This window comes from Manis javanica, chromosome 2, assembly GCF_040802235.1.
Source record: "Manis javanica isolate MJ-LG chromosome 2, MJ_LKY, whole genome shotgun sequence".
Classification (NCBI taxonomy): domain Eukaryota; kingdom Metazoa; phylum Chordata; class Mammalia; order Pholidota; family Manidae; genus Manis; species Manis javanica.
Genome location: NC_133157.1, coordinates 121,527,999 through 121,551,238, shown reverse-complemented (window position 1 = coordinate 121,551,238; position 23,240 = coordinate 121,527,999). Strand labels below are relative to the sequence as shown.

At 44.9% G+C, this 23,240-nt stretch overlaps 1 protein-coding gene across 11 annotated transcripts in view; it reads right to left on the bottom strand.

Annotated features, from left to right (window-relative positions):
- FRMD4A (FERM domain containing 4A) overlaps positions 1–23,240 on the bottom strand; it is a 560,227-nt gene that overhangs the window by 97,545 nt on the left and 439,442 nt on the right. For all 11 annotated transcript variants that reach the window (XM_073229260.1, XM_073229261.1, XM_073229258.1 and 8 more), the window contains exons 4-5: positions 18,595–18,687; positions 10,426–10,510 (exon numbers count right to left, since the gene is read on the bottom strand). In XM_073229260.1, the coding sequence (XP_073085361.1) occupies positions 10,426–10,510; positions 18,595–18,687 (178 nt within the window). The remainder of the gene's footprint in view (positions 1–10,425; positions 10,511–18,594; positions 18,688–23,240) is intronic.

Below are 23,240 nucleotides of genomic sequence, written 5' to 3'. Positions count from 1 at the left end.
TGCTGAGCCTGCTGAAAGAGCTCCATAGCTGCTGTACTTGGTACGGACTGTCAGTGCTGGCTGTGGAGGAATGCCTGGGACTGCAGTGCTGGCACTGAAAGTTCCAGCAGAATGTAAATCATTTAACAGTGCACAAATGATTTAACAGGAATGCTGGCCAGGGCTTCTGCAATGGACCATTTCTATGCCTGCTGTGTTCATTTTCATTCCCACCAATCAACTTCTGGAAAGTATGTACTCTCAGAAGACTGGCATGTGTGCTCTTCGGTCAAACATTTACGTCTATGCTGCCGCTAATGGTCAATGGTGGGCTAATATTTAACACTGGAGGAGAGGCTTACCTATGGGAAACTCAAAAACAACCAGCAGAAGCAGCACTTCTAAGTGTAGACATAGCTTTTCATTCATTTTTGACTCATCTGCTCAATGAAAATGTCTATACCTGTTCGGGGAAATGGGTGGGGAAGGCAGAGGAGGTGGGTTTTTGTTTTATGTTATTTTACACAGTGCATTATGCAGTTCTAGGAGAGACTGATGGAAAGTAATGTGGTGGCAAATGTGAACTGAAATGTGCTATTATTCAGAGCAAAACTACCAAAAATGCACAGCGAGATGTCTAACCTGACGCACCCAAGTTCCCTCTCACCGCATCTGTCCTCAGGACGAGTAGGAACTCACACCTTTAAATGGGGTGAGTTTTCACCTTATCTGACCATGGTCCTCTCCCAGCGAAGATATTAAAGACAGTGTGAGCCAAACTATGGCCAGGAAGAGGGAAAAGGATTAAAGGATGAAGCAGCTCAGACATCCCCCACAGCTGCAAAGCCTGATGGAAAAAAGAGCTACATTATTACTTCTTACCATTTCTGCTTAATGATGGAGTTCAAGATTCATCTCCTCTGTCCTTAGAAGAGTCAATACAGAGATCTAAACGCTGTGTGGTAAGAACCAAGCTGGGAATGGTAGAAAACCACGTTCCTAATTGTGAAGAAAATGCTTTCCTGCCTTCCCTGATGTCTCCTGCTTAGGGCACTTCTTCCCCGTATCGCTGCTGCTCCAGGTGGTGACACCTTTAACACTCCACCACAGTGAAACAGACAGAGCTCCAGGCCTTCTGCCCCGGCTGCCCGTTTCCCCCTGGTCCTCAGAACCTGAAAGCTGATCCTAGTGTGCAGCAGTGAATGGACATTTCCAGGGGCCCTCCCGTCAGACGCATGCTGCCACATAACTTTAGGAAGGCGACTCTCCCTCTTCTCTTCTGACTTCTCTGAATCTGGAGGTGGTTTTTTTCATGTTTCTGCTCAAGCAGGTAAAACACACTGAATGAGACCACAAAGAGGGCATGAAGAAACCCCCTAACTTCTGGGGTGCTGGGTTTTCCCTGGACTTAGGACAAAACGGGGAAGACAGGGAGAGCAGGAAGAGACCCATCAGGGCAGATTTGTGGGCGTTCCCATGTGGCGCCACCCGGAGGCTGCAGCTGTGACCTCCCGGTGCCTCCGGTGCCCTCAGAGCCACTGAGGAGGTGCGGCTGTGGGCTGTTTGCTGTGCTAGCATCTTGCCTGGGATCCCAGGTGGTCTGACACCCATGTGGTAATTAATTTTACCTTGAACTCACTGGCAAGAGGCAGATGCTGGTAGAAAGGAGGGACATGCCCTGCAGTTTTGGTGGCCATTTGGTTGTACCTGGGTATCTGTTTACCTACCACTGCACAATATGCTGCACTTTCAATCTTTTAAAAAATGGTGCGGAAAAGACAAAACGTGAGTGTTTCTAGGTGTCTGCGTGCATGTTCAGAGCAGGGCTGGGGAGGACAGCGCCGCTTCCTCCACTCACTGCTTTTATCCCAGGTGATTAAGTAGCTGGAGGAAGAGGCCTGAAATCACGTATCAGCAGCATAACGGTTAGCAATATTCTCAGAAAGAGTTCCATGTGAGGGGCTCCAAGTGTTCCAAATAAAAGCCCCAGGAGAACCCCAAGTGGCAGGTGTTACAGACACTCTCCAGCAGTCCTGATATGGACTGCTGCCTCTCCTCAGGGTGCCCTGGCTCTGGGGACTATGCGGTGGTCTTCACACTCGACTGACAATCTTAATGAAAAGCATTCCTCCGTGGTCAGGAATGATGGAAATTCCAACCTGAACATAAGATAAATTATAGTTACAACAGAAAATATGATTAACAACTACAGGGTAGGGTGAGGGGACTTCATGGACCACCTTTGCAGAGTCCACTGAGAACCACCTGCAGGGTCCCAGGGTTTCCCTGATGAATTCTCACCAACCGCTCCCACCTCTCTACCCACTCACAAAGCATCAGGATTACAGGCTGTAAGAGGGTTTCTGCTCTCATTCGAAAGTTCCAGGTTTTGGTTCCAACTCTGCAACAGTTCCGAGACACTGAATACATCACTGGACCCCCTTCAATTTTCTTTTCCTCACCAGTGGAATGGGGGTAACAATTTCTTTTCCAGTTACTTTACTGAGTTTGGCGAAGAAATGTAGAGGTGATTTGGAAACTCAAAGGCACACTATAAATTCCACGTCTGTATTTATTTTCACTCATTGGTGCTTAGAGATGATCTGAACCCCCCAGTTTTGTTTGTGTTCTTCAGCATTTTGTAGCATTTATAGGAATCTTACAATATATATATTTAAAGAAGTAGGCAGCATTGTGTATGTGTGTGTCTACACATGTGTATATTCTGGTCACTGTGTTTATCATCCAAGTAGGTTCTGATGCCCACATTGAGCCTCTGGGTCCTTGTGTAAGCGCCCCCGCCCCCCACCCAGTTGAACAAGTCATAACGACTACATGAAGTTGCCCCTGGGAGACAGGGCAATGGGGTGGGATGGGACCATGCAATCCTGCACAATTTCTCTTCCTTAGCTCTTTGCCAGCTTTTCACCAGTGAAGTCACTTCATGTCTGTCTAATGCTCCACTGGGGTGCATGCTGCTCATGCTGGGCCACCCCTCATTCTGTGGACCAGGGATTTCTTTGCTGTCTCCTGCATACTGCCCAGAGGATTCTCTTTTAGAGGTCATGGGCACCACCAGGATGACGAGTGCCTGACAGCCATTCTACAGAGGGGAATGCAGAAGTCCCACTATGTCCTCCTTTCCCTCCATTATCTGCCACCTGAGCACACACACAAAAGCTGCAGTCCTCAGACTCAGAGGTAAGGACTAGGATGCTCTATGTCTGAGACTGCTGTTTATGCTGGTTCCTTTGCCCCACGGGACTGGATTCTGGGCTTTGTTTCTCTCACCTGCAGATGAGATGATATTATCCGTTCATTAGCAAAGCTCTCTGAAGGCCTTGGATAAAGACTGCTTTATTTTATTTTTAACAAGAGTGATGGTATTTATAGGCCTAAGTAGCAAATGTGGCTCCAGGATGATTATTTGAACTTTGGTAATATGTGAAGCTCCCAGACCAGTGTGGACATCTCAGGAAAGACCAGACAGAAAGCTTGGCAGGAGGGCCCCTGCTTTCTCGTGTGGCTCCCTGGGAAGCACACAGCATCCCGGCAGACTTCCTACGGAAATGTTCCACGAAACTACACATGTTTCTAAATGTGTTTTATCCATCCCCTGGTCATGCGTTTCCTTTCCATGGCCTATCTGTCACCTTAGTTAGAACACATCAGATGTGCTTTTGGACACGTGGCCATGTAGGGTGTCAGTGACCCCCACCACCACCATACTTCCTGCTCCTTGTAAAGTAGACAATTAGAGCTCCACTTTCATGACCATTTCCTAATTTTCTGAAATTGGGTAGATTATGACTCATTCTCCTACTCTTTTGTAGAAACAGGGGGCCTGTAAAGCAAGGAGAAATGAGAGAGAAATCCAGTATAGCCTGGCTTTCCATTTCCTGGTGCAGAAAGAGTGGATAGTAGGAAGGTGGCATTTGTAGTTTGGGAAAAAAGAGAACAAAACAAAACACCTTTCCCCACTTTCCTGCTGTTGAAGAGAACAGAGGTTTGTTCTCTGGAGAAGATGAATAGGAAGCTGGGATGAGGGGCTGAAAGTGCAGGGGTTTAAAGGCAGCCTTTCCTCCCAACGGAGGCCACTCCCTCTGCAGACCCTGGAAGTGGGCACACCCAGGCAGGAGGCAGGATGGCTCTCCTCTGGACGCAGTGAGGAGGAAAGACGCCCAGCCACCGATATCTTGAGTCCCCTCTGAAAGAATCAGCTTGCCCCTGGATCCTCCCCAGGCACAGCACCTAGGGACCATACCCCCCACAAGCCCTTTCCAGTCCTTACTCAATATGGATGGACAGACCAGGATCAACAGACACTGGGGAAAGCCTCCTACAGAAGAGATGGTGACCGAAATATATGAATAGGAAAAAAAAGAACTGGAAATAAGCATGCACAAAAATTAATTTTATGGGAGCAGTAAGAGGATGTTAGTTTCAAAGACAATAGGAATATACATATGTATGTCGAATACTAAGATACTACTGGCAAAATCTTCCACAGAGTTGAATAAAAAGACAGTGATGGAAAATAGGAGAGATGAAGTATTGAAACAAGAGGCCGTGCCCAGCATTTGATCAGAGAAGATGTCACCAAAGAAATAACACAGAGAGACGCTGCCCAGAACTGAAGAATATGAATCTCTAGACTAAAACTGCCCATAAACGCAGAGCACTGTAGGTTTACAAAGACCCGTTTCCAGGCACACCATGCTGAAACTTGCCATGGAGAGGATTAAGGAGGAGATCCTAAAAGATCCCTCTGGTGGTGGTGGTGAAGGGTGACCTGCTTACCATGCAGAGCACAGCAGACTTCTCCAGAACAGCTCAGACATACTCTGGAGCAACATCTTTGATATTCTGAGAGAAGTATTCACTCTATATTTCCATACCCAAACTACTGCTGAGATACTGAAGGCAGAATAAAGACTTTTTCAGATATGTAAGGACCCAGACATTTCACTTTCCATATGCACTTTCTCTGGATTTATTGGAGGATGTGCTCCAGTGAAGCAATGGTGTAAAGCAAAACACAGCAAGACTAGAGGTCTAGGAGATAGGACTCACTCCAGAGCTCAGGTGGGGAAGGGGCGTCCTGTACTGAAGGTTGCAAGGGGGCCGAGTCAACTGGATCAAGAGGGCGGCAGCTCTGGCGGGGAGAGCGGGGTGGTGGTGGCTCCACGGAAAAACAACCAAGGCGGCAAAACCAAAAACAAACCAGAGAGGAACTGAAGAATTATTGGATACACTTGGAAATTTATGCGTCAGCGCACATGGGAATCTGTAGAAATTTTTTTGAAAAACATAATGGGTACATAAAAACTAAACTAAGCAAGGCAATCGATACCTTTAGGTGAAACAACTGCTCATCTCAAAAAGGAATTACAGCCATAGGATGCCACTTGGATTCGTCCTAACAGCGTAAGGCTGGCGGCTATGTGTTTCACCCAGAATCACGGTATCAGCATATTGGGAAAATGGTGACAGGGAAAGTGTGGGAGGTTGTATAGGAGACTGTAATCTTCACCTATCGTAACAGGAATTCAGTAAATGTGAAACAGATAAATCAAGCAATAATGTCCCATGCTAATTATTTAGAAGCAGAGAGGCAGATAGCAGGAAAAAAGCAGCAAAAATTGTTTAAAGCGGTGGGGCTCTTTTTCTTAATATGTCTTATTCAATTGTTAAACTGCCTCATGATTTACTTTATGTGGGTAAAACTAAAATATTTCCAGAATCTCTCGCCTGGCCTTAGTGCATCTCCATATCAAGGGGTGTTTCCAAGGGGTGGAGAGAAGTAGTCCATCTCCATATCAGTAGGTGATTACAAGGTTGAATGGGGAGAGAGCACACACCTGGACCGGAGAGGTTGGTGGGGTCTTTTTACAGCCGGGTTAGGAGAGACATGGGCTAGCAGGAGCAGACGGCTGCTTGTAGGCAAGAAACAGCTTCCTCCCACTTTATTGCTCCCTTTGACTGATTTTGGCTTCAAAGGTTATTTGCCCTGGGCTGGGAACATATTTTCCCCCCAGAATTACACTTTAATAGAAGTAAATATTAATTATTTAAAATATGAATGAAATAGGACTTGGAGGAAGCAGGAATAAATGGCTTATTTATCTGAATAACTTAGATTCTATGCACTGTAGGAGCCTTCCACAGGAAACAGGGAGGGAACTGATATTAAGTTAATCTGCACTGGGTCAACTGCAGCCTCTGGTATCAGGACCATCTACAAGCTGTGTGTCTGGCACCATCCTCTGAGTGCCAGCTGGCCAGAGGGCAGCACGGGGGTCTCAAAGGAAATCACAGCAAAGGCGAATGACTTGGGTCCAAATCTAAGTAAGCAGCTGTACCACGACAGGAGCTGGTAATGTTCCTGGCACAGTGTTGACTGACTACATTTGTGCTTTACCTTGCTTTCTCTTCACAAGAGACTGTGGGCAGGGTCTTTTAATATCCTTGTTCAACCAGAAGAACATTACCCTTGGAGACCCCACAGAAGGTGTCCATATTTACTGCATTTACTAAGAGGCAAGACTGGGCAGGGAACCCAAGCCAGAGGGCCACCAAGTCCAAACTCCCAGTCCTGGTCACCGTTCTACAAGGCCTCCCACTATCTTCACACATTAACAACTGTGCAGTCAGGTCACACCTCCAGTTCAACCACTTCCAGTTCTTCTGAGTAAGTCACTTAACCTATCTAACCTTGACCAAGTTCTTCCCTCTGTAAAGCTAATGATCCCAGTTCTATTTCACTCATGAGGCTCAAATTAACATTATGTGAAAAAGTTTTAAATAAACTCTAAGACGTGTCAATTTAAGCAAAGGAAAACATTGTTTTTGATGATGGGAACGAGACAGGTGGTCTTGTGATGTTATTCGGTCACCTATTTAAACTTCAGAAAAGCCACTTCTGGGTTATATGCATGACCAAGTTGTAGTATGATCCTGAGGAGAGCCAGCTGGGGTTCTGGAATGACATACAGCGGCCAGGTCAGCAGGCAGGCAGACACTGAGGGTGCTCTGAACCTAAATGTGGCTGCTTCTGAAGGCATGATGCTCTCCATTTGGGGAACATGTCATATTTGGTTCAGAGGATTTCTTTTCTATTCATATTTGGTTCAGAGGATTTCTTTTCTATTCCCATCAATCCCAGAGTCCTCTGGGAGCACATGATTCAGAAACACGGTAGCCTTCATCTCCAGCTCAGCTTGTGAGACTAGACTGGACAACCCTGAGAGAAACTGTCCTCTCCCTTTACCACGGATTCTGCACAAGCACCAGTGGGGCCACTTTCATTGCCTGGTTGAGCTCCTGCCATCAGGTCAGTGACAGACGTTTCCAGGCACTTACTGCCCAAGCCTGCCACCTGGTGGACAGTGCTCACTAGGTCTCCCTGAAGTAGCAAAGTGCTTGCACATTCATGAAACAAAAACCTTCAGATACTCTTGCAATCGGTGAGGCATGTAAGCTTGGTATTATTATTTCCACTTTATAATGAGAAAGCAGGGGCTTAAAGAGAGGAAGGAATTTGAAAGTTCCTGAAACTACATTTAGTGTCTTTTTCCTGTATTCAGCAAAAACCTGAAATACTGTAGTCTGAGTGCTTTGGGCTGGAGCCCAATTTAAGTCCTGGCTCAGCAACTGTCACCAAATGAGGTCCTTTCACAGAACTGAATTTGATCCCTGCCAGGCCCCTATTATTTTGTCCATTTGCATGTGGTAGGGTTTTTTGTGCAATGAATGTGCTGACGTACTTCCAGAAGGAAAAGCAGTGGCTGACAGACCATTTCAACTCTTGTGTGCCTGTTCAATGTTTAGTGAGAAGTTGCAGTCCCCCAAAACTGGGTTTAGCTAAATGTGGAAATACAGGCAGCAGGATCTCCTTAGACTCCTTTCAATACAGCCACTGACCACTTAACAACAGCTGTACTTAGCTTTGAGGTTTTCTGGGGCTTCAGGGGATTCTCCACTATAGAGCATGCTCTCCAGGGTATAGTGCAGCGCAGTGGCTGAGCTCTGCAATTTTCAGTCAGGCTGCCAGCTTCTACCCCACCTGGCGCTACCTCTAGAGGACGTGCCAGCTTGGGTGACTCTCATACCCCCAGTGCCTCCTCCTCCTCACAGGGAAAACGGGTAAAAACAGTATCGTCTCAAAGGTGTCATGAAGGTTCAGCCACACAACTTGCAGAAAGCACTCAGCACAGTGTGACCCAAGGAAGTACCAGCTGTCCTTCCTCATGGTTGTTAGTGAGCTGACCTCGGTGGCAAGCTGACGCTGTGCTCAGGAGACGTGAGGGTGAGTGCTGGGGGCAGCAGAGTGGGGGCTGCCTTTAGATACGCTCTCCTAGGAGTGGTTCTCCACCTGGTGGTGTTCTGCAAGCCCTTCTCCCTAGGGAGAGGCATATGTGGGCATTTTGGGTTATCCAAGGAAAGGAAACAATACAAGCAAATGGGGGAATGGGGTGTAGTATAAGGGACTGTGCCACTCAATTAAGAATTGTCCCTTATCAAAATGATGGGGTTGAGAATGCCTCCTGACTTGTGGTTTTGTTCTTAATATCTTCTGATTGCAAGGAATAGAGTTGGATTGAAATGTCCAGGGTCCAAGGCAAGTCAGGGACTGGATTCTGTCCCTCTGGTCCACCTGTTTTTACCTCTAACTGCATATGTGTGTCTGTTTTTAACATTTCCCAACTCACTTCCAACTGGCAATCTTCGTATTTGGCACTCTAAATGCCTCAGAGTGCTGGTGTAACATGCTTAGTCAGTACCTTTGTGTCTGTTACTAAGCACAGCCTTGGTAGTAGGTCTTTTCATGGGTCGTGGGTAGGCAGCCTATGGATGCTGGTAATGTTTCCTTTGTCTTACTGGTTATCCAGGTGTGTTTACTTCATGAAAATTCAGAATTCAACACATGCTTATTATGTGAGTTTGTTATATTTCAATAAAAAGTTTAACAAAAAGTAAAAAAAAAAAGAAAAGAAAGAATTGTCCCTTGAATAGACATTTCTCCCAAGAAAATGTATACATGGCCAATGAGCATATAAAAAGATGCTCAACATCATCAATCACTAGGAAAATGCAAATCAAAACCATGATGAGATACTACCTCACACCCATTAGGATGGGTCTTATAAAAAAACCCAGAAATTAACAGGTGTTGGCGAGGATGTGCAGCATTTTGACCTTTATGCACTGCTGGGGAGAGCATACAATGGTGCAGTCACTATGGAAAACAGTCTGGCAATTCATCAAAAAATAAAAAATAGAATGACCATGTGATCCAGCAATTCCAGTTGTGGGTATACACCCCAAACAACTGAAAGCAGGAACCTGAGCAGATACTTGTGCACCCGTGTTCATAGCGGCATTTTTCACAATAGCCAAAAGGTAGAGGCTGACATGGACGAACCTTGAGGACATTAAGCTAAGTGAAGTAAGCTAGACACAAGAGGACAAATACTGTGTGATTCCACTTACGTGAGGTACTTACAGTAGTCAAATTCATAGAGACAAAGTAGAATGGTGGTTCTATAGGTGCGAAGGGGCAAGGGGAGTTAGTGTTTAATGGGGGCAGAGGTTCAGTTTTGTGAGATGAAAAGAGTTCTAGAGATGGATGGTGGGGATTGTTGCACAACAGTGTGAGTGTGCTTGATGCCACTCATCTATGGTGATGATGGTAAATTTTATGTGTATTTTAGCACAATTAAAAAAATATTTCTTCCACCCAAACTGTCAATATCAGCCCTTTGAGAGATACTGCCAGGATGTTTAAAACCATCAGATGTCCATGCATTTGGTTATGAAAGTTCATTCATACTTGTGAGACCTAAACTGACTAGTGTGTGTATCCTACTGGTCTGGGTTTCCCCTCTGTCTCAGTTGCCAGGTTAAGGAGGCCCCTAAAATCAGGCTCAGGAGCACCACAAGAAGCCACAAACAGTGATGGCACTGGGAGGGGGTCATGCTATTAAACGCACCACTTTTGTTTCTTGAAGTTCTCATTTATATACAGTAATAAATTTTTAAAAATTAAAGTATCATTGAAATACAATCTTACATTGGTTTCAAATATATAACACAGTAGCTCAACAGTTACCCCATATTACTAAATCCTCACACCCTCTAGTGAGGTTACTATCTATCAGCGTAGTAAGATGTTATAGAATCAATGACTCCATTCTCCACGCTGTACTACTGTCCCTGTGACCAACTTATATTGTGATTGTGAATTATTGTGCCCCTTTATCCCCCTCCCCTCCCCAGCCCTCCTCCTTGGTAACCACTAGTCCCTTCTCAGTGTCAATAGTAATAAATTTATAGTACTTCTACTAATCAGTAAAATCATATTAGGGGTAACAACTTGGGACTTCCACCTTCAAATAATATTTCAGATTTCAATGGAAAACTCAGAACAGGAAGAAAAGTTCTTACCTTGTAAATACAGGACTTAGCATTCAGAAAGAAGAGCTCAATGGTGGCATTATCCTTTAGGTATGAAATGCTTTCTATATAGAACCTGAAAGAGAAAACCTGCAAATTAACCACAGAAGCATGAACTGATCTAGCAGAAAATCAGTTGTTCTCTCAGCTACAAGATTTGACATGGAGACTGGACCTCTTAATCCTAAATGAGGAAAACAAAAAGATGTCATCATATGTTTTCATATGATTCCTTTTTGAGAGAAAGCAATGCTTTTCAAGTCCATTTATAAGCAGCTTAGAACTGTCATTCCTTACATGCCTTACTAGCCCAAAAGCTTGGCCTGTCACCCGAGAGTGGACTTAACCTTGACCACCACTTTTTCCTTACCTGCTTTCCAATTTTGTAAAATATGATTTTTTAATACATTACATTTTTGTCCTTGTTAAGCAGGACTTTTCAATTTTGGATAATTTGGATATTCAAATTTGGATAAATCTGGATAATTTCTTTTGTTTAACTGAATCAAGTCCTATTCCTTTTTGAAATGGTTACAGCATATCTTCCTGAAGGTAGCCAGGTGGGATTTGATTTCTGCACATCTAAAGGGCCGTAGTGAGGGTTCTCAACACTGTGATGTTCATGCATATTAAGCCAAATGAGAATTGGATTTCTATCCAGATGAGCTTACAGATTTTTTTTCAAGATGAAACACGCTGAAATTATTTTAATTTACATTAAATGTGTCTTTACACATCGACTTTGAGTTTATTAAATTCCTTAATTAGATAAGGTGCTTGTACTTGTCTAAGGGGTTGCTGCACTAAGGGAGTAGCAGTTGTGATGGGGGGTGGGGCAGGATGGAAATGCAGGGCCTGGGAAGGCAAGAAACTCATGGGTGTGGGCAGCTCTTGGAGAGCCTGGACACCCACCTCCTGGGCTCTGGGGGACACAGAGGGATGGGCAGAGGGGAAATGAGAAGCAAATGCTGTGGTCTCTAGAATGGCATTACAATGTGACAGAGAATTCTGGGGAGGAAGTTAAGAGACCAGTGATCAGGTCCCAGCTCTGTGGGACTTAGGGCAAGTCACATAATCTCACTGTGCTCTATTTCCAGACTGAAAAGAAGACAGTGGGACCTGGTCAGTGGTTCTCCACCTCAGAAGTCCACTGCCATCAAATACTGGAAACTCAGATCAAAACAATACTAGCAACAAAAACAAACACTGTGTAAAGGGAACAAACCATGTCAGTAGGCTAGTTCGAGCCCACGGTTCAACAGCTGGTAACCTCTTCTCTACAGACTAAGTAAATGATGCTTTCTATCGTTTCTCAGATGTGTGCACAAGGTGTCGTGGTTAATACAATATAGATTCATTTAAATCTGTGAGTGAATCCAGACTACCTTCAGATATTAGCACAGTTACCATCATGTGAGAGTCTACAAAAATGTTCGGAAATCATACTATGGCCCTCATTCTTGCAAAGTCTGGGAATGAGCAAGCTGGTGAGGCTCTATTACCAGCCTTTTCCTTGCATTAAAAAAAAAAAAAAAAGGCACCTGCCTTCTGCTTTGGGGCAAGTATGTTAGGTCACAGAGGCCTATACAGGGTCTGCAGTGGTCTTAGATGGACTGTAATATGGTATGGCTTTCACTTCTCTAATAATGGAAACTTGAAATGCAGTAGCAAATGCTACATCTCAGAGCAAAATAAGTTTGATTTAATTAAAAATCTACATCTTCTGTAAAGAGCTTTTGGTGAGCGGTAATCAGAACAGCTAAGTCAGAGGGAAGGGAGAGATGGGGGAGGGGAGGATGTCAAAGCGCCAAAGGTGGTTCAGAAGAAGGCTGGTTCAGCCGAGCGGCTTGCAGGCATGGCCTGTTACAGATGAACCTTGCTCCTGCACCTTTGTTCACGCTATTCCCCTCATCTGGGCTCCCCTCTCCTCATGGAGTTGCCCCATGGTTTTGTGTTTTCTATTTCAGGCTACTAAGTCCTTGGGGGTTAAGCCCACACTGTAATTGATTTTTGTCTCTTCAGAGCCTGGTAATGGGTCACTGAATGAAAGACTGCTTTTCCTTCTCTTTCCTGTCCACTCACTGTTGGGCAGAGTTCTCAGGGGAAAGTGAGATGGGCAAAGGGAGAAGTAAAGGAGGAGAAGAAATAAATGGACGCCAATGTCATGAGATTCCTGGCGAGGCGATCTTCTGGTCCACAGCCAGTCCTTGACCCTCTGCCCTGAACTCACTGTTACCACAGAAAGCTGTGCAAACAAATGGCTGATTACCTGGACTCCTAAAGCCAGGATCATAGCAGGGCCTTCTTGAGTTTGGCAGTGAGTGACCTTAGTTTTGTGACAATCATTCTGTGTCTAAATCTGCTGGGTCTGAAATAACTGTCAAAGCAATGCCTTATGTCTCCACTGCATTTGTTTTAATGTTTGAGAATCAATCATTCTGTCCCCACCCTAATTTTCTCCTCAGCTGTATATTAAGAAGACCTAACACTTCCCTTTTCAACTCTCCAATAATGGGAAAGTGAAATGGGATGCCAAATGTTACATTTTTTTTTTTGCAACAGCATTTCATTTCCCCTGGTGTCTGGCTGTGCAAGAGCCAGGAAGGTAGAGGAAATAACAAGTGTATTCTGAGAGGAAGAAAACAAATCACCACCTCTTGACAGAAACTGGAAAGCAGTTTCCTGTTAACCTTTATCACCAAGAAACAGCCTGGAAAACTCTGTGAGTTCAAGGCCTGGCACATTACTACTTTGTAACCTTGGATATTTAACTTATGCTGACCTTTCCATCTGTGCGAGGGAACTGGTGAGTCAAAACTGCTAAGAGAAAAACAGACCCAGACATCGCATTCATTCACTGAGGTCCGGTGCACACCACTGCAGCCCAGGACTTTTCTGGGGAGATGGGAAATGCTGACGGCTTGGGTCCAACGTGAGATTTTCTTCTATCTTTTTTAAAACCAGGTCTGTTCTAATTTCTACAAAAGCCTTGTCAGAGGTCCTCCTTCTTGGCAGTAGGTGGCGATGTTGCATTTTCCTTATTTGCTAGTTTGGGGGCTGGGGGTCGGGGGAGATTTCCTCAAAGACCTGGTTCACAGAGAAAATTCTAGTCTCTGGGTAAACCCAAGGAAACGAACCATCTCTCATGAACTCCAAGGTCTGCAGGGACAATCCCAAGTTTACTTCTGTATTAATCATGGGTTTCTGATGCTTTGACTTCAGACACCTTGCTGACTCTGGAGGGACAACCCCTCCCAGGTAGCCAGAGCCTAGACTCACCTGTGAGCATGCCTTTCCTAGGCAGACCAGCCAGTCCAGAGCCCACACGCCCTTCCTCGCCTCTTCTCTGGGGCTCTTACCTCTGGGCCACTACGCTTGCCCTAATCACCAGACAACAGGACAGCCCCTGTGCCCCAGAGCCCGCTGAAATTATTCAATTGCCCTGCCTCCCCCATTCCTTCCCATAGAACCACAAAACAAAGGTCCTTGCCCACATCTCCCCTGACTCCCGGTGCCTCCTGACCATCCCTGGTGCCTCCTCGGGTAGCCCTGCCTGGCAAGGCGTGCCCCCTCCCTGTGGACTGTGAGTCGCAAACCATCTCGTCAATGGCAGTCATTTCCTCACCTGCTGGCCTCACTGTACCTGAGTAATAATGAAACCTACACTTGAAAACAGGGCTTTGGCACATTTAGTAGGATCGAATCTTAGGGCTTCTCTTTGAAGGGAACAGTGCTCAAGGCCAAGGGCAAATGAGGCTAAGACTGTTCTTGGAGCTCCATGAGCCGTATCACACCCAACCTGGCCCTGATGACGCCCACCTGAGAATACTTTATCAGATGGTCTGGACAGGAGTAAATGTGGGCTACACTATTATGTGTGTGAGCATGTTAAATATTCAAGGGGCCCTGAGACCTTGGGGGGTCTCGTCCTTGTGGGCGCCTCAGATGGCCCAGATTGAAGCTGCCCAGCCAGATGGCGCCAGCCGGCTTCCTCCTCTGAGCCCTCGCTCCTCTCTTCCCTCTCACATCCCCCCATGGGCACCTGGGAATCACTGACTATTGACAACAAGTGTTAATTAAATGAACCAGTGATTTCATTTTGTAAGGGACACAAATGTCACATTTGGAACCTGACGTTTGGTAGCAAAAAGGAGTGAGCAGTCTTCTTTTTGAAGAATGGGAAGGAAACTGACGCTGCTCTGAGTCTGCAGCCAAAGGTCCTTGACGTTCAGTATTCCAACAGCTCCAGTCTTAACTGGGACATCCAGTCGACATGTTGCAAGTTCTGCTTAGCAGGCACCTCATCGTAGATCCATGCCACCATTGTTACTGTGAGTGACAGGAAATAACAATCGCTGTCTCAACCGGCCAGGAAGGACCCGACAGCCAGGTCAAGAACTTGCCTGTAAAATCTTTCCCAGAGTATAGCTTCCTAGTATCTCCTCTCTCTCTTTTTTTCTGTTGCTCACTTCAGTTTATCATTTGTGAAATTCTGAGTTTGAGGAGACTAATCTAATCTCTATTTATTTTTCTATAAACAGCATAGGGACCCTTGGCTAAAGAATACACAGCTAGAGAAACAGCCCAGATGTGGAGGAATCACTGAGAACAAACTTGTGCCTATAAAAAGACACAGAGAGACTTCCTTGGGTGTGTAGGCATATTTTTCTTAGAATTGTTCTAGACCTATTTCTTAAGCTTGCCTGGTGAATACTATCAGAAGGTCATTGTTCTCAGATTTGGGAGCCTGCCTCACAGCACTGAACAGTGGTCCTGTAGCTGAATGTGAACTTGTTCACACACTGATCCCTGAGCTGCTTGTGGAGGATGCATGTGGGAGGTGAAGGACTGGGGAAGACGAAGCTGGCATGTGCCCAAGTCAGATCACACAGGACAGGCTACTGCTATTCTCAGCGTGAAAATGGACAGCCCAGAAAATGATGAGTAAGGGATCAGGTAAGAATTCTGGAAAGATGTTCAGTGGTAGCACATAGCAGACTGGAAGGGGCCGAGACCAGAGGTGGAGACAGACAAGAGTTCAAGACCATGAGAGTTTTTGAAGGTCTGATTACAGCCAAGCAGGCGTGCATGGAGGGTAAGGGGTGTGTGTGTAGAGCTACTTCAGATGCAGAAATAACAGGAATTTGTGGCTGAGGGAGAATGAAGGAGCAGGTGGAGTTGACGTTGGCTGCCATGTTTCTGGGTAGATGGGCAGTGGTGCCAATCACAGAGATAAGGGGTGCCACAGAAGGAGGGGCACATTTGGGGCAGGAAGGTGATGACATCATTTGCTTTGGGCAGAGAAGCACCAGTGGAATCTGGGGCCTAGAGATGCCCATGACCATAGGGGGGTGGTGGTGGTATTGCCATAACTGAGGAATCAGTGGGAGAGGGAATCAAGGAGAGCGGTGTGCTCGTGTTAGCTTTCACATTCTCTGCAAAATCATAAGCAATGCCAAAGGGCTCAGCTTCTGGTTTGGAGTCTGGCAAGAGGGAAAGCCCCTGTGGGCACGAAGGAGGACCCTGAGTAGGCATGCCCGAGAGGACCCCTGTTTAGTGATGGCTGTTGTCCCAGGAAGGGCATCGCAAATGGGGAAGGGGGAATTTCAGAAACAGAGCTGAAGCTGGGAAGCTGATGGCTAGATGGGGGCTGCTCTTGGTTAGAATGGACAGCATGCGCACACAGGGAATGCGCACAGCTGGACAGCAGCTCCTTTATGGACTCCAGCACACTCGAAGGCCTGGGTCCTTTATGAAGATGACGTATCATCACACTCCTTCAAGAAAACAGCCTGTGGATATCCCTGGAAAGGCACCAAGTTATAAACTGGGAATTCTTCCCAGGCGGAAAATCAAGGTAAAAATGCGGAATTCACCTCCATGGGAGAATCTGCCTCCTCTCTTGGAGAATATAAACTATTGCTGTTTTGCTGCTGTGCTACTCAGCCAGTGGAAATGTGGGGACTCAGGGAAGCGGGGTCTGGGAGCAGGATCCTCCATGGTGGTGCCAAGTGACCCTCACCCTAGTAGGTGGCTGTGATAGTTCACAAGATGAGGGTCTGAATTCAGGTAATAAAGAGGAGAGGGCAGGGCAGAGAGAGATTTAGCAAGTAGCCACAGGGGATATTCACTCATAAAAACTCAAGGAAGAGGAAAGACTTCAAGATTTAAAGCCCACATGACTGAAGGATTAATGCAGTCACAGACTGGAGGGGTCCCAGGAGCCTGGGAGGAGGTGGGGGTGAGCAGAGAGGAGATGAGTTTGGCCTTGGACCTGCTGAGCTGGAGGTACTCAGGTGGCCATAGCACAGCCAGAAACAGAAAGCTGAGACTCCCCAGAATGATCAACTTTTGTGATGAGCTCCAGAAGGAGCTTTTCTGCCTTGTGGCAGGGTCCTACTAGGTGTTCCTAAATGTGGGTTTGGAGGGTCTGTCCCATGAGGTGCCTGCTGCAGTCAGCTAGGAAATGGGGGACAGGAGTATCGCTGGGTGAGCAGTCACCTGTCCCTAGGATCTTTGTGGTTGGCACAGATTCACTTCTGCAGCTCTCCTGTCTGCTTCTGCTTCCACAGACAGAGGTCAGCTTGGCGTGATTTGGGACCATCTGCATATCCTCAGCGACAGACACTTCAACCAAATAATCTCATGGCGCTCTGAGCTGCCCTCCAAGGATTGGTTCCTCAAACCCACAAATAGCTCAGCTCATAACAGACACTCAGGAAAAACAGTGTACATACAACCAGCCCAGTATTCTCTCTTCCTGGTTGATGTTGGTGAAAAGTATGAGGAAGGAGGGGAGGGCCTGATAGACGGAAAGTGTCCTCATCCACTCTCCCTTAAGGAAAGGCTTAACTTCAACTGAGTCCCCCCTGATGCTGCCACTTTTTCCAGGGCAATTGTTACTCTTTGCTTTATATAGTTACTTTTCCATTTATCTGAGAAAAACTAGCCACCATTCAAGAGACTATTCAAGAGACTATGACACTGAGATCATGTCCATTAGTAATGGAAATGGCTAAGATTAGGTCTTAGTGTCTGTAGCTATTAGATAAATAAAGGCATTAAATGCAAGTATAGATTTACGGTGCCAGCTGAGGTAAAGATACATACTCCCATCTGTTAAATGGACCCTTTAATTCTGAGTTTAGGTTTTTCTAATGCCCTCCATGGTATCAGGATGGTTACATCTAAAACTGCATTCCTGACCATACTCTTTAGGAAGAACTGAATTGTAAATCATTTGTGCCCTGCTGTGGAATTTCTGTTAATGTATTTTAAACAAACAGGCTATATGTACTGGGTGGACGTATTAGTGTCCACTGGAAGACAGGCCACTGAGTCTCAAAGTCTCTGCAATTGTGCTGCAAGAAAGCTTATGGACAGAAACAGCCTGGTGGCTCCACAGCCTGGGCGCTCAGGGTGCCACTGGATCTGCAGCTCAGATTCTAGCTTTGCTACAGTTCCTACTTTACCCCTGAAACCCTGACTTCACAAAACCTGCAAACAAAAACGCAATTCTAAGATGGTTGTGAATGTTAACAATGAGAAGCAGATGCAGCCTCTCTGCAGTCACAAAATAAAACTTCCTATAACAGATTAATAAACAGAAAATGCCCACTGTTTCTGGTATTTTCTGATGCCATTATCTTTTACCAGGAACTACACTGATCTGTGGTTTGCTGGTGGGTTTCAACTATTTTTATTTTGGATAAAATGGACAGATTTCTAAGAGGCCAAGTGGCACTTGTGATAGATGGAAAAAAATACATAGACATTTGTTATGTAGCTTCAAATGACCTCCCCCCTCACATACACAAAAATCCAAAGGTTTGCATTATTATAAAAGAAACTCAGTTTAGTTTGAGATATATAGCCCCTCTCTCTCCAAAAAGCCCTTCTCTTCATTCCACACAAGCATCCCAGTGCAAAAGCACAAACACATGTGCCCACGCACACACACAGACATGCCTGACACACTCACCTTACCTTTACATCTGTGGGAATGTCGCTCTATTATGACCTCAATTACTGACAATGGAGCAGGACAGTCTGATTTTCTTTTCCTGTAACATTTAATCACTCTCCCTTCCCAGACTTTTCTGACAAAGAAAAAAAAAAGGGGTGGGGGGCAGCAAAAGGATGCATATTGAGTGTACATACCTGACACAAAAGTATAAAACCACTGGTCCTGACTTCTTGGGGAAGTCATGTTCCAATACTCTCCGATCCAGCTGAAGCCAGTTTAAGTGTCCTCTGAGGAAAAGAGAGACAAGTTGGTTAGGGCTTTGGATGTTGCTGAAGTTTCCTGTGATGAAGGTATGTGTGTAGCCCAATGTACTGGATCACAGATAACATGGACTTCACCTCACTAAGTCTTCAATATTTATCTGGGGAATACTGAATCAGCAGCAGAAACCATGTGACACAAGGGAGAAGAATGACAATCAGAAAGTCTGGGCTTTGAGACCTGCACCTGTTTCCCAGACTGCACTCGGAGTGTACTCATTCTGTGTCTCCTGTCTTGAAGCCCTTACCTCCGCACTCCTGACTGCCTTTCTTCCTAGGGGACTCAAAACACTATTTAGAAACATGTTAGCAATCTTCACAACATCTTGCTGGAAGCGCATGGGGTATAAAGGGAATCACAGAGAGTTCCTTAAGAAATTAAACTTAAACCTATCTTATGACCCAGCCAATCTACTCCTAGGTAATTTACCCAAGAGAAATGGAAGCGTAAGTTCATGCAAAGGCCTTTACACACACATTCAGAGACACTTCATTTGTAATAACTCAAAACTTGAAACAACAAAAATGTTTATCAACAGGGGAATAAGCAAATTAGTGGAATAATACACAACAGTTAACTACGATGTATACAGCAACATGGATTAATTTCAATTATGCTGAGTGAAGGAAGTCAGAGGAAAAAAATGGTAAGATTTCATTTATACATGACTGATTACATGATGACATTTATGGTTCCATTCATATAAAACTCTAGACAAACTACAGTGACAGAAAGCACACTGGTGGTTCCCTGGCGGGGGGTTGGGGGAGTGGTTGGCTAAGAGGGAAGGATTTGGGAGCACGAGGTAAATTGTGGGAGGGATGGATATGCTCATTATCTTGATGGTGGTGATGGTTTCATGGGTATAGACATGCAAAAACTTACCAAATTGCACACTTGAACATGTGTATTTATTGTGTATCAATTTTACCTCCTTAAAGCTATTTAAGCAGTGAACCAGTGATGTTTGATGACATACAAATGGGCTCACTTGTGCATTTCTTCCTTCCCTCTCACTCTTTCATTTCCTTTCATAATTAGTAACTGACCATCTTCTCTGAAAAAGGGTCTGGAGATGCAACAGTGAGCAAAACTGGTATGATCCCTATTCCCCTTGAATTTCTATTCTTAAAAGGAGACAAGATACTCAAATGCTATTTTCACAATTAATTGCATGATTACTAATCATATTAGGACCATGAGTTATGAGAACATGGAAGACACTGGAGAGAGTCTAGGGGTCTGAGAACACTGCCTGGTGTCTAAGTGAGATTTGAAGAATGAAGAGCTGACTCAGCAAAGGGGAAAGGGAGCCACTTTCCAAGCAGCAGGGCTGGTATGTGCAAAGGCCCTAAGGTGGGAAGAAACCTAACACCTTCATGCCATGTGAGTAGAAAGGGATGAGGCTGGAGGGGGCAGAGACTAGCTGCCAGGGCCTGGGAGACCGTGGTGAGGTTGGTCTTTGAACAGTGAGGTAGAGCCGTGGAGCAAGTAAGCAGATGAATTGACCCTTTTCTCCCCCTTCTCTCCTTGCCCAATCTTAGCCCACCAACCTGGAGGACTGAGTCCTACAATCACTTAACGTCATATCACCACATGTTGAACAGACACAGACAATGCAGGAACTCTCCTCAGGTGACTGTTGCTGTGTAACATCCATGTTTATAAAGCACCACATGCATATGAAATTCTAGTTCTGAAGCCACCACTTCTGGCTGCAGAAGGGCTTTATTAAAATATTTTCTGCTCATTGTATTGGGTTCAAAGTCACATCTCTTGCACCCAAGAGTATCGAGGACTTCTCACCATACAGGACCTTTTCTTTTCTGTGTTAACATCTCATGGTCTCAACATCAAGTCCCTTCCTCAAATAAATTTTTTTTTCTTTAAATCAGGGTGGGATTGGGAGCAAAGAGATAAAGAAACATTTTTGCCACACAGTTTAATTAAGAGATGCCTGATAGCTTGGTTTTCATTATTCTCATTGATTTTTCATTTGAGAATTCACAACAGTGCATTTGCCAGTAAAAAAGCAAAGAATAAAATTGCTCCAGCAGACACTCAAGAGTGTTTTTGTTATTTGCTTGACTGGTAACTATCTTTAAAGCTGAGCAAGATAACACTCATTTGGTTTATAGTGCAATAGGTCAAACTGTTGGGTCAGTAATAAATATGCAATTCCTTCTGGGCAACAGAAATTGGATGCATTTATTTAACATTGCTTTTAGCTTCTACATTTAATACAAATAGATTTTGGTTCAAGTGTTGGCACCTTCAATACAGATGGCCTTAAGGAGAGCTGGCTTTCATAGAGTTACTGGAGGGTGGAGGTGTATGATAAGTCTATTTAAACTGATCACTTCTTGGACCCCAGGGGAGAATGGCACTTCCAAAGAAAGCCCAAGCAAAGACTATAAAATTCTTACAGATATCACTGGCTGGGGGTGGGGTGGGGGCTGGAGCTCTTCAAATGCTGGAATGTTAGCTACTTAGTGTCCTGACTCAGACATACATGTGCTCATCAAGGACAGCTTAGGGACTGATTTAGCTAGAAATGCTCAAATAGTGGCCTAAAGGGTGTGAGTGTGAATGAGTTTGTGTGTGTTGTGTGTGTATGTATGTACGTGTGTGTGTGTGTGTGTGTGTGATAGAGAGAGAGAGAGAGAGGAGAGCGAGTGAGCCTACACCAGAGACACACACACAGAAAAATTAAGACAAGGGTTAGGTATATTGGCAAGACCAGATTACTAAATCATGGGCTATTTGGTTCAGTTGAATTTGTGGGTTTAGTTTTTTATTTATGGAGGAATTGCTTGGTCCACTATTTCCCCTTGAGGCTCTTCCAAATATTCTTTTATAGCACATTTTATACTATATCTTATATAAACTAAAAATATAAACCCTACCAGGGGTCAAAGCCTAGTTATTTCTGTATTTCCAGGGCTGAATGGTGGATGCTAAACAAACATTTGTTAAGGAATGAACACACAGCCTTCACATAAGCCCCACAGATCACTGTTGTGGATTCAGTGACTGCCATCCATGCAGAGACATGGTTCCTGCCCTAAGTATCTCCTGATCTGGAGAGAATTCCTTCTGCTCACCTAGTCCAGGATCCAAGTGAACTATATCACTTGCATTGGGAAGGAAAAGTTCAGGACAAAGCCTGGATCCCTAAAGCCTCCTCAGATAGCCCCATTCTATCTAGCTGCACACAGAAAAAGAGTCCTGCTGAAGCCCTTTCCTATTACTAAATAGGAGGCCTGGCAGTCTGCACAGCTGTCTCTGGGGTGGGGGTGGAGGTGGGGGAATGAATGCTGAATACCATGTTCCCAGAAGCAACTATTATGACCCAGACACAGAGGTTGTAGCCATTGATTTTTCTCCCAGTCTCATGGTACAGGGCATGAAGATGACTGGAAACCCCAAACCTATTTCTAAATAAATTACCTTCCCAGAGCTGTACCTTGTTTCTTCGATAATTAGAAATTGCTTTATGACTTTATTTTTAAATTGTAGATAAGCTTGAGACTGACAATACCCATCAACTAGACCCTTTGCAGATGTCTGGGCCAATGCCAGTCACAGTCCTACTCAAGAGATACAAAGACTCAAGGACAGAGGCAGATAATTCTCCCCACTGTCCCAGCACGGGGTCAACAAATGCATTTCCAGTGCATCTGGGTATTCCGGGGTCTTGCCAATGGGTTTCAGCCCCAGGCAAGTTCACGATGGATTCAATGTGACCAAAGAAATGACAGTAGAACATTCTTGGGATGAAAGGGTTATACCCAACTTTATTCCACGGTGGCAGGTCAATCACTAAAATCTCATTCACTCAGAGCAAGTCTGAATACAGCAAGCCAGTCTCTGCCTCTGGGTCTCTCTGCCTGCACAGCCATCCTCTGGGCCTCTGTCCTCGGCGCTGTCACCACTCCAGCCTCTGCTCTGCTCTTCTGCAGCCTTGCAGCTGTGCCACCATGTCACCCAGAACACTGGGCAGAGCTCTTTATATACAGTCAATAGCAACGTATTGCCCACACGTGTGTAGTGAGCTAGCCAACCACAGCCAGGTGAGAATCTTGGCCACAGGAACTTTCATTTTATCTGGATAAATCATACTCCCCAAACAATACCAATCAATGACTCAATTAACTGAAACATATAATGTTGTTATGAAAAAATCCTTAATTGGTTCTTAACCTAGGATTCTAGCTTCAAAGTGTCTGTGAGCCCTCTAAAATTTAAGCAAAAATTATTTTATGTGTAAACTTTGTAGAGGCAATGGAATGTAACTTCTTAACAAATGTCACAGGGGTCTGGGATTAAATAAGAGGTTACCAACTGCTCATTTTTTTAACTGGTGAAATTATGAAACGTGAAAATACATTCTAACTATATCTGGCTTTTAAAATGTGCAGTGATGGCTAAACAAGTTTCTTATCTATCTCCCTCATCCTTCTCCATACTTTTCAGGGTTGTCATTACATGGATACTCATTTACGGCATTTGATACACA